Source organism: Anopheles stephensi, chromosome 3 (assembly GCF_013141755.1).
Source record: "Anopheles stephensi strain Indian chromosome 3, UCI_ANSTEP_V1.0, whole genome shotgun sequence".
Classification (NCBI taxonomy): Eukaryota; Metazoa; Arthropoda; class Insecta; order Diptera; family Culicidae; genus Anopheles; species Anopheles stephensi.
This window is the reverse complement of record NC_050203.1, coordinates 30631315-30643345: the sequence shown is the minus strand read 5'-3', so window position 1 is coordinate 30643345 and position 12031 is coordinate 30631315. Positions and strand designations below refer to the sequence as shown.

The following is a 12031-nucleotide window of genomic DNA, read 5'->3' as shown; positions in this document are numbered from 1 at the left end:
ATGCTACTTTACGACGACGCACTCTAATTTTGTTGCAAACACTCCGGTCTGCCCGGTAGCGTTATTTTTAACCTGTTTGATAATTGATCGACACGCTGGGGTTGGACGGGAGCAACAACATTCGTGCAAATTGGCATGCGTGAGAAATACGCATGAATATGATCCGATTTGCAGCGATCCTCTCCTTATCGGGCAGTACCCATCTCTCGCGGAGTAACATGCAACCGGCAACTTGCCTCGGTGCATGCAAACACCCAAGTCCACCACTCGTTTGAGACAACCCCGATGCTGTTTGGACATAAATTTTCACCCTGCGATGATGCGTGCCAGAATATGTCACCTCAATAGCGTACTTCGTAACGCCACTCTTATCGCCACGCCGTAGTAATGCGACTCGTTTTCCAATTAAATGGTATGTAAGTTGTGTGCGAGTGGAAAAAAGATGCGTGTGGCTAAAGGTGATATCTATTTCTAAATTGAAAAAACACCCCGTTTTCCATAATGCCATAACACAGCGCAGCAACCACCATCATCTGTTTAACAAGCTCTCTTTTTTGCCCTTCCGATCTTTGAGCTGGCTTTGGCACGCGGCGGTGCATCATTTTGCACTTTCGGAGTGCCCGAGGTTCGTCACTCGGACTTATGTCACACACTGGAGACAATTTTGTTGCGAAATGCATCAGCGAAAAAAAAAGCATCTGCCCTGATAGCCAATTAAGGGATACGGTGGACGGTCTCCCCACGTTCCCGGCGTGTACTCCTTATCGTGCGAATTATGCACCACCACCGCTATTAACCGTGCGCCGCAGGGATGCAGATTTTGCCTGCCATGTACACCAGAGCATTAGGCGTCAAACACCAATCTCATCCGGAGCAGCCGGGGTTGCTATCGGGTACCGAGTGGTGGAGCTTTACGGGAAATGTACCTGTACATACCCGAAGGGATGGGTAACTGTGTAATTATAGACTTTCTTCGTAACAAGCTGCCCTTGCTCTGCTGTGAGGGAGAAATGTCCATTGGTCGTATAAGGGCGCCCGGCCTGTCAACCCGCCGGTGTGGTCTAGATTGGCCATGTCCGCCTGCATGATGATAGTCACCTGTCCAAAATGGACAATTTTCCCTGCAACAGTCGCGGTAGCAGCCGAGCAGCGATACCGGGCGGCAGGCCAGGATCTCTCCAAACGCTTGCGTGGCAGGCAATAATTAACTTTCCAGCCACTTCGGGGAGTTGATAGGGCTTTTCGTTGATGGTGGGGATCTATTTTTTGCCTAGCAAATAAAGTGTCGGGCAGAGTTTAGACAGAAATCTTATTTCTAACTCCATGGGGCATGTGTCCGCCCTTTTTTAATATAATTTTATTAATGTGTTCTTCAATAAAAGGTATCTCGACTAATATTGAAGTAAGAATTGGTTGAAAGATTTAAAAAAAATTACAAATTTTTACCCAAAAGCAGCAGACGAAATAGGCTGTGACAGGAAAAAAAAGCGAAAATCATGAGTATTCGATTAACCTGGATCATGATTGTCTCATTTGAGTTGACAACAGGCTTCTTTGTCCTCCGGGAATCCGTATTGCAAATTTTGTGAGAATGTTTGCTGTTCATCCAGAGCACTCCCATCAAGCTCACCGAGCGTGTAGGGTGCCTTTTGGTTACAGCTTATCGCATAAAATTAAATCTTCAGACCAAGTCCTTAGCAACGAAGGTTTGGAAATTGAAGTCCTAAGACCACTCGTATGCTAAACATTATAAAATTGGTCCGTGTGAACATTTAAGGGCGATTTTATAACGTTTTGCTCACGAGTGGTCCTAGGATTTCTAATTCCAGACATTCGTTGCTTAGGACCTGTTTGGACGTATGAGCACGGTGGACGGTGGAGCAGAGTCCTACAGTATGAAAACCCTAAAGTTAACCAGAACACTCATGAGACAGTCAATGTCGGAGAACTACGTTTGAATCACGTGTTCGAGTTGCCAGAATCGTCTTGGGGGTGTTATTGATTTCTTTTAAAATCCCAACAGAGCCACAGTGTACTTCAGTACAATAATTTAAACCCTTAACAAAAACTTCAATTTAATTAATACTGACACCATCATCATCATCACCGTGCTAATATTCTACGTCGTTCTTCTTTTTTTTCATCACATAGATGGTACTTCCGCAAGATCAAAAGAATAGAGGCGGAGAAGAAGCTGCTGCTGCCGGAGAACGAGCATGGTGCATTCTTGATCCGCGACTCGGAAAGCCGTCACAACGATTATTCCCTATCCGGTAGGTTTCGTGCTTCGCAAGAGTGTGAGAGAAGCCGCTTGCGTGTGTTGATTGATTGACGGCTTTTTTGACGTTTAATAATTATAACATTCTATTAAACCCCGGTTTTCCCTCTTTCCAGTGCGCGATGGCGATACGGTGAAACACTACCGCATAAGGCAGCTGGACGAGGGCGGTTTCTTCATCGCTCGAAGGACCACATTCCGCACGCTGCAGGAGCTGGTTGAGCACTACTCGAAGGATTCGGATGGTTTGTGCGTGAACCTATGCAAACCGTGCGTACAGGTAAGGTTCTGGAAGAATGGAGTGCCTTCTTACTCGCTTTAATGACCAATCAAACGCTTTACTATGATGTTATGTTTCTGTGCGCTGTATATGTAAGGCGAATGGCAACTGTTTTTTTCTCTCTCTCTCTCTCTCTCTTGTTTTTTTCTATCCGTTTTCATCAATCGCTTTACGTTAGTTCAATCGAAGACGAAGACTCATGTCTGCAATAGTGTTTCTTCTATTATAATCCAGTTTGCGATGCTTTACGATCTCTTCTTTTAAGTTTGCCGTCATTTTATTTTTCTTTGTAAAACTTCAATTCACAAATCGCTTTCCATGTTGGATGTGTGTCCGAGTCCGAGGGAAGTGAGAAATGTTTCTGCACAAAAAAAACCCAGCTGCTGTTGCTTTGGAACTGAGTAACAAAACAGAGAGGACCTCCTCGAATACCTTTTCTGAAGTTCTCCTAATCCTTGCAGCTTGAATTCACACCGATGTACGAAATGTTTCTCGTTTCCCGAGGTCTGGAAGAAGACTTCTCGTGTAGACACAGCAGTCGCGCATGATGGTTGTCGATTGGGGTTTTTTTTTTGTTGTTCTTTCTCTTTTACCGGTTTATTAGGTTAGGTCTACGATTTTCATTTTTTTTGGTACGGATTTTCGGTTTTCATAAATCTCCTTTTTGGCTGTCATTTTCTACCATGCCTCACCTCGATTACGATTGCGCCCGGTTGTCATCGGACGATTGGGGAGGTATATTAGACACAATAAAAACTCTCCATTCACCTCGCAATGGTGACCCGAGAGCGCCTAATCGACTGACGGGGTGGAACCTCCCCGACACTGTTGTTCGAAAATAAAAATCCAATTAAGGCAAATCGTAAAAATGACACTCTCCACACACACACCTGTGTGGTTTAGGAGAACCGACTGGGGCATTAGTAGTCGCTTGGCACGATGACCGAATCTTTCGCGAACCTCTCTCATTCGTGTCTTGATCCCCACAAGACAGGCTCATCAGCCTCGTGATCTTACGTCAAACGGAACGCGAGATGAGATTTCGCGAAAGGGAGATCGTCGATCCGGCGGTCGGTCCTGGAGCGAATGGATTGAACAGGTTTTAATGAAATGGCACCTAAAATGGGGTGGGTGTGGAATCTCCCGCCAAGCAGAGGTCGTCCCAGCAGCCTTCAGAACGCGTCTTGCGCTAGCCATCTTTTCCCATCTTCACTTCCTTCGCTGTCCTTTCAAGGGCGTCGGCCGCGCTTTCTTCTAACCAGATATCTGTTTTTCTTTCTCTCTCTCTCTCTTTTATTTTTGCTCTCGCTCTCTTCGTATAAAATTCGGTTGCGGTTTTAACTACCCTTCATTTCATTCGCCATTTCACTCTCACACGCGGTGTGTTTCATTCGCTCGGCGTTCAACAAACACCAACAACGGGCAAATCGAATTGAAACTATTAATCCGGGAGGGAAAACTCTTGAAACCCCTTCAAACGAACAATTCTAAATCAACATCTCAAACTCATCCACGTCATCTCAACATCAATCATTTGTGTACAGTCAAGTCGTTACTATCAGCTGTTTGAGGTAGGAAAAACTGTTCTTTCTTGTTTTTTTTTTTGTTGGATGACTACAGACGACGATCAATTAAAACCATCGTCAAATAAAATTAGATGATAACCATATCATATCTCCTACCCCAAACCAAATCTTCGCGACCCCGATTAGAACCATTTTTTGTTGTACAGTGCTCAAAACAAAATGTCCTCGACTGTTTGTAAATAGTTGCCGTTGTTAAAATGCTCAACATTGTTGCCCCAATCGGTTTGGTGTTATTGCTACTATTTGTTCATAGCTCGTTCCTAGTACTTTACTCTCCAACATTCTACTCCAAGTGTTTCGGCGCATCTAGACGACGTGCAAGGATTTCCCGCGAAAAAGTTTCCCATCGGTGAACTATCGGCTACTCTGCGATAATGAGGTCTTACTACATATGCTCTAAAACCACGCCATTTTGACAGTTGTTTAGGAAACAAAATGGCGCCAGAAGCTTGTCCCGGGTAATCTAGATGCGCCATTGCTAAGTGTATAGTGAATAATCTTATACAAAAACTTGTAAATTACTTATCATCCCCTAATGATCGCCGTAGCACTTCCGGCTTGTCAATAGTAGCCGTTAAATTCAAAATAATACTCTATTGTTTGTAAAGTTATTACCCTCTCCTTTCTGTGTGTGTTCTGTGCGTAGAACCTCTTTTTTTTCGTGTACAGTTACACTTCTGTTTCTCCAGTTCTTTTTTTTCGTTTGTTTCTGATGAAAACCCTAACGGTACCCCCCGGTTGGTAACAGTGCCTCTTGCTCAATAAACTCGCTCACCTGCCTCACGAACGTCATCGGCTACAGCGAATGATGGGACGATCGCGTTCCATGCACCACCAGGCGGCATGCACGCGTCCTTGGATCCTAACGGGCAAAAATGCCGATCAACAACGCAAAACACACAAAAAAAAAACAGTCAACGCGCGTTCAATGGCTTGCTTCCGTAGGCTCTGTGTGGCAGAATCCACGTATCAGCTGTACCCGGCTGAAAGACAGACAGACAGAGAGCAGTCCTCACATTCCGCACACGTTCCTCCTTGTGTTTGGGGGTGGTTGGTGGACCCTCACACACTAGGGTGTGCTTCGTTTTGATGATCTGTCATGCCAATGTTGTGCAAAGAAGAGCTTGGGTTGGGGTAAGCTCGCGGAGCATCTCATTTGATATGCGATGCTTGACTCGAGAAATAAACGCACCGTGCATATATCGGCTGCGTTGCGTTGTTATATCGATCTTTTGTAGTAAAACCTTCTACAGACCGAAACCGAGAATACCGTCCCCCCGGTATTCTAGAATCCCATTCTTGTTGGAGCAAGAAAAAGCAAGCCAGATAATACGATATTCATCTTCGTTGGCAACTTTACTGCTGTGATTGTTAATTAAACCATAACTTGCTGTGTGGTGAGCTTAATTCTCTTCTTCTACTCTTTTAACTGCCTATCAGCTTCGAAAGACAAACAAACACACGGAAGTAACGAAGAGCTCATGAAGCAAACAAATAAAATAAATTTCAATACAAGGCGCACGGCTACAAACGATCTTCACGTACAGGTGAAACTTGCCTGCAGCTTACAAGATAAATGAAGTACAATTTATCATAAAAATCAATTGCACACATTTACCAGGAGCACTATTTGCATTTCATCCGCATTCGACTGCAATTGCTGCTTTCTGGTGTTTCTCTTTCCTTCAATATATGATGAGGAACACTGCAATACATCAACATGATCGATTTCTTCCTTGTTTGAATTCAGTTTTAAAATTGTTACAGCCTTTTTTTTTTTTTTGAAACTCGTATAAAACCCCTGAGCTTTAAAGCTAATCAGAGAAATCCGTACCGGATTGACGTACAGCGGCACGATCTTCAACCGATCTTCGTTGGAAATCTGTCACAAACACCGGAAACGGACGTTTATTCAAATGCATCTCCGTGCATCGCATTCGTGGTTGCCGTTCGGATCAATTCGCGCAAACAAAGCCACAACCGGACTTTGCGATCGTGATCGTGCGTCGCACAAGAAGATGTACACGTCGCGGTGCACTGCAAACAAGAAGCGCAATTCTTGTGAGAAAGAACAAAGTAAATTGTTCCAAAGTTCTGCTAATGGTGGGAGAAAATTGGACTTAAAAAAAAAACGGTGGAACAGCAGTTAACGGTTTTATAACGCGATGCTCCACCACACGCGGCAGCGAGTTTTCTGACGTAAAACCAACCTCACACAGAAGAGACCGTTTTTGTCCCGGAACATTCACTTTCATTCAGCGAGTAAATTGTGCTAGGCTGAGCACTAAAACGTCAGAATGCCGAAAAACACATCTCATCCAAGACACAACTACCTACACCCATCCATCCGACAGCTCCAAGTCGAGTTGATTGCGGAAATTCGCGCTTTCAAGACCAGTGGCGCACATTCCAAGCCCTGGGCGAGCCAAGACAACGCTCGCGCACCATAGACCAAGGGTATGGTGCTTCCACCTCCTCCTTTCAGCCCCACTGCTCTCCTCTCCAGTACACTCCAGTGCGATTTATACGAATTTATTTGCCCATTACCGGAAGTGGCAACACGCACACGCACGGCGGTAGTGAGCGGATGTTTTTTCAACATCAGTTGACATGTACCCCCTCCACTTCTCTGATACGCAGCCAACATACGCACGTTTTGCGTGAGAGGAGTGGTTAAGATCGCCCATCTTTGCGCCACGGTAGCGTACCACACAAGCGCATTTGCATTCAAACGACTTTCTTCCTACCATGCCCTGTGTCACCGCGAGCTGCACTTGGCTAGAGTGGTGCTCAGCTCAGTCACCGAACCAAACGTTCGTTGATGATCGCCAAGATAGCGCGCCTTCTAACGAATGGACTGTTGTCAAACGGAATTCGAATTCGGTCTCGTTGCCGATGGAATGGGTGTTGGTGGTGACCTGGTTGCTGGACATTGACCAGAACGAGGTGTGAACGGCCAACGTTCTGTAGAGTACTTATCGATGCTAGCTCACGCGATGCCTGACGATCTTCGATCGATGCCGCCTCAATGTCTAATGACGTTGTTACACAGCGGAGACATCTATTTCCTTCCTTTTTTTTCATTTGTTCTATGTTCCGTTCCGCATTAATTTCGCTAGACTTCCCACGTGTTTCAATATTGTAGTCTTTGATGTGTTAGTTGTTGTACCTCTAAGCTCGATTTGTTTTGCTTCCTACCCCTCGTTGAATAATATTGATCGCTAACGTTAACGTTTTCGGAACGCTCTTTAGGCAACAAATCACTAACCAGCTTTGCTATTCTATTCGCAGATCGAGAAACCTGTCACGGATGGTCTATCTCATCGCACACGCGATCAGTGGGAAATCGATAGAACGTCCCTGAAGTTCGTGCGCAAGCTCGGCTCCGGACAGTTTGGCGATGTATGGGAGGGTCTCTGGAACAACACTACCCCGGTCGCCATCAAGACACTTAAATCGGGTACGGTTTTTACTTTGCGATCGACCTCTAACATGTCTCAATCGTGTACATGAGTCTAACGATCTCCGCTCACATTTCACAGGCACGATGGATCCGAAAGATTTCCTTGCCGAGGCACAGATCATGAAGAAGCTGCGGCACACGAAGCTGATCCAGCTGTACGCTGTCTGCACGCTGGAGGAACCGATCTACATCATCACAGAGCTCATGAAGCACGGCTCATTGCTAGACTATCTGCAGGGTAAGTCCTGGACACGAAGCCTATAGCGCGCTCCTCCGTTACTAATCGAGTTCCTCCTCTTGGCTTTGTTGTAGGTAAGGGCAGATCATTGAAGTTGCCACAGCTCATCGATATGGCGGCCCAGATTGCGGCCGGCATGGCATACCTCGAGTCCCAGAACTACATCCATCGTGACTTGGCCGCACGTAACGTGCTGGTCGGTGATAATAATATCGTAAAGATTGCCGATTTCGGATTAGCTAGGTAAGGACACCATTCGAATCTTGCAAAGGACATACTGCTAATGGATGGCCTGTTTCTGTTTGCAGATTAATCAAAGAAGATGAATATGAGGCGCGCGTTGGTGCACGTTTCCCGATCAAGTGGACCGCCCCGGAAGCGGCAAACTACAGCAAGTTCTCGATCAAATCCGACGTGTGGAGTTTCGGCATCCTGCTAACGGAGCTGGTCACATACGGCAGAATACCGTATCCGGGTAAGTGTCCCCCATTGGCACGATACGGCAGCCGCTCTCGGGGTACTAATTCGCGTTTTCCCTCCTCGAATATATTCCATTCCCCAGGCATGACGAATGCGGAAGTGTTGACACAGGTCGAGCACGGGTACCGTATGCCACAGCCGCAGAACTGCAACACACCACTGTACGAGATTATGCTCGAGTGCTGGAACAAGGACCCGATGCGGCGACCCACGTTCGAAACGCTCCAGTGGAAGCTGGAAGATTTCTTCACCATGGACCCAAGTGAATACAAGGAGGCCGCACCCTTCTGATAAATGTCCGGCCGCGCCAACGACCTACCATCGACACCGTCGTCGATGTCAGTGCAGCAGAAGCAGTAAAGTCATCAACCATCACCGTGTCACACAACAAAACAGCAGCAGTAGCTCAGTAACAAACCTGGGGATATATTGGGGGTTTCATTGCTCCACTTCTACTTCTGCTTCTCGTATCCGATTAAGGTTTTCTTTTTTGTCAAGCTGTTTTTAGTCGAATGCTCTACAACATCACCCATCTATCCCATCATCTCTGGAGGAAAACAGATATCGAGCGTGTGCGTGATGGCGTGTGTGTCCAAAAGGGGACAGTTTATTTGGCTATTTATTTAGGTTTCTATGATTGCATTCAACCCCCACAAAAAGACACACACACACACGCGGGGGGCGCACACATACATTCAGTCACATTAGCTCTCCTGTCATTTATACATGTAATGCGTATTAAAATAGGTTTACCTAGAAAGAAAAGTGTTACGCGGGGCGCACAACAACCGAGAGAGGGATCGTTAGCCTCTTGCCGCTCTTTCCTTCTTTCCCTCGCGCGGGAACCTTCCGCCGGGAGTGCGTTAGTGGGCACGAAATCGAACTGAAGTAGTTGGTTGCAGCGGTAGCATACTTTAGGTAGGTGATGCCAATCGAAACGCGGTCAATCAGTGAGGGGAATCAGGTTAGATATTTCATGTTTATGGTTTTGTTATATACACACACACACATATAGAGAGAGATTGCTTTTCTATCATATATATATACAGTTGAGGAGGGTTTTTGTATCTTTTTTTTGTGAGGAATTCCATCTGCATCTTAATTCTAAACGCGAGTTAAAGATTTTTAGTAAAAAAAAAAAACAGTAAGATTTTGCTCTTTTCTTTACAATTTGTAATGAATCTTCTTCTTTTCCCCCGTTTCGGGAGCGCACACACCGTTAACAGCTTAATAGACACATCACGCATCGGTATCCGGGAAAAAGGAAAGCGGATTTGTCATGCAAAATTTTGCTGCTGGTTTGCCCTCTTTCCGTCTATTTTGTTTTCTTAAGACGAATTAATTTAAATTGCTGTTTATTGTTGCTCCTCGGGCAGCCGCGCGTTGTGATGCCCATTGTCCGTGTAAGCTGGCAGGCCTAAGCTTAGTGGTAGTGGTGACGATAAAGGGGTTTCCATCACGTATCATTCCCGGCCGATTGGTTTTCTCGTACTGACGATGATTTAATATTGTCTTTTTTCGCCCCTTCGTTTCTTGTTCTATTGAGTTTGAGAACGAAACACTAGCACGAACACAACGAGATCGAAAGGAAGAGGAAGGTTGAAAAGAAGCGGCCCAGAAAAACGAACAATCAATCTCAGAGTTTGTAAACGCATCAGATACGAAATTCGGCCAAACCAAACCAAACCAGGCATGGAGATGCATTTACAATTTTCAACGCACGGTATGTCATTTAAGTTTGTCGTCCGTAGCAGTAGGTTCCTCTTCGTACCCAACCCAATAATCCTTCCCTGCATCCCCAAGTAGACAAGAGAGAGAAAAAAAACCCTAAACTAAACGAGCAAGCAAGTTATAGATAAGTGTACATATGTTCTCTACAATCTACTACACGAACACAGTCCTCCCATATATATTTTTTAAATCGCTAAAGAGTAGGGTACTTCGTTCGATGTTCAGTTACAGGAAAGGAAAAAGCTAAAGAAAACAACAAACAAAAACACAGACAGTGCACAAACAGAGCCCCCCTCCTTTAATTAATTGGCCCAGTAATGTATCGTGGAGGACCACTAAATGATCTTCAGTACGGAGCGCGCTTTCCCGCGAATGTGTGAAAGGTGAAAGCAAAACTGCTTTGCTTCATGATGGAAACAAAACTCTATATTTACAAAAAGCTGTATTTAACAAAAACCCCCAATTCAAACATTCGATCAGAGAGAGAGCTACAAAATGATATTAAACTATCTTGAACAACTGTGGGTGGGTGGAACAGTGTGATGAATGCCAATTGTACGTTGTAGATGGAACAAAAAAGGGCGAGACAGAAATTTGACAAATTTTCTATTACGGCTGCAATTACGCTGAACAGAACGAAACGAAACAAAACTGTATAAAGCTTTGCAAAACTTTCATCTCTAATGCATATATACATATAAATACATATAAATATACATATATAACACTCTCTCTCTCTCTCTCTGTCTCGGTCTCTCCAAAAAAACCGCACTATAAGGCTCTCATTAGCGCTCACGGTAGCACCCGATCACACCGCGTATTCATGCCTTTTTTTTTCTTTATGTTAGTGACCGGAAGTGCGTGGATACCGGATGTCGAGTAATCGCACCACACCCTATTTTCTACCTTCTACGGATAGTGTGTGTTTTTTTGTTTCGTTTTTAAGTGTACATGTGTTGATGAACAAGTGGAAAAATGATTATAAAGCAAAAAAAAAAGCAGTACGAACATGCAGAAGGAAATTCTGAATAATTATAAACGATAATGTGAACAAATAATGCTACCGATTAAGGTTACAGAGAGAGACAACCACACACAAGGATTCGTGATGTGGTGCGATCAAATGTGGAATTTCCCTGGACCGAGTTTCCCTTCTTTCCCATCCTCGTCCCCAACACACGTCCCATTTTCTGTCCCCGACGCGAAAAACTGAAATAAAGTATAGAAATATATATGACCATTAATAGTTCTTTACGTCGTGAATTCGGGGTTGATTTTATCACAATAACGATGGTGCGATTGTGACGTGTTTCAGGACGTAGAATAAGTGTCTCCAAGTGTAAATCAATGTACTGGTCGATATACAACAACTCTAAAATGGCGTGCAACTTGCATATTGTTTTAAATATGAAGACACTTGTTGTATGGACTAAGAAACACCGTATTGTATCCGTTCGGTTCGCGGTTTTCGTCTGCTGTAGAAGAAGTCCTCGATACTACTGAATGTCTAGCGCACTCATCGGCAAATACATCAACCCTTGATCTCAATTTACACCTAGGATACCTCTTCTGTCCAGTTTGGTTCTAGAGCTCGGAAAGTGGTGTGGACGGTATATCGGTAGTTTAGACATGGTGTGTGTCTCAGAACTACAAGTGAGTACTAAGATTATAGATGTTCTGCTCAATTCCGACGAGCGTTTGAAAAGATTCCTCAGGCTGACCTGCTGGTAGCCAGGACTTTTAGGTGTACTGCAACATCTATGTCGTTGTCAGAACTGACTTTTGATCAAAGATTAGAACGACTTAAAAGTTTTTTGTGCATCATGTCTTTTTCATCTCCAACCTGAGCTCCATCTTGTGATCTTGAAGCTACATAGGAGAGCCTCAAACCAATGACAGCTATGCCAAGTTTGGCTTATATAAGATGGAATTTATGTCGTTAGGTTGAAGGTTGAAGGGAACCAAGTCCAAACAT

The 12031-nt window shown here is 44.6% G+C and overlaps 1 protein-coding gene across 9 annotated transcripts in view; it reads left to right on the top strand.

The window, feature by feature from the left end:
* Positions 1–11300, top strand: part of LOC118509480 (tyrosine-protein kinase Src42A) — an 86893-nt gene extending 75593 nt beyond the window's left edge. For all 9 annotated transcript variants that reach the window (XM_036050127.1, XM_036050126.1, XM_036050131.1 and 6 more), the window contains 7 exons: positions 2152–2273; positions 2395–2558; positions 7436–7604; positions 7687–7845; positions 7920–8088; positions 8154–8320; positions 8408–11300. In XM_036050127.1, the coding sequence (XP_035906020.1) occupies positions 2152–2273; positions 2395–2558; positions 7436–7604; positions 7687–7845; positions 7920–8088; positions 8154–8320; positions 8408–8616 (1159 nt within the window). In that variant the 3' untranslated portion in view covers positions 8617–11300. The remainder of the gene's footprint in view (positions 1–2151; positions 2274–2394; positions 2559–7435; positions 7605–7686; positions 7846–7919; positions 8089–8153; positions 8321–8407) is intronic.
* Positions 11301–12031: the final 731 nt, after the last annotated feature.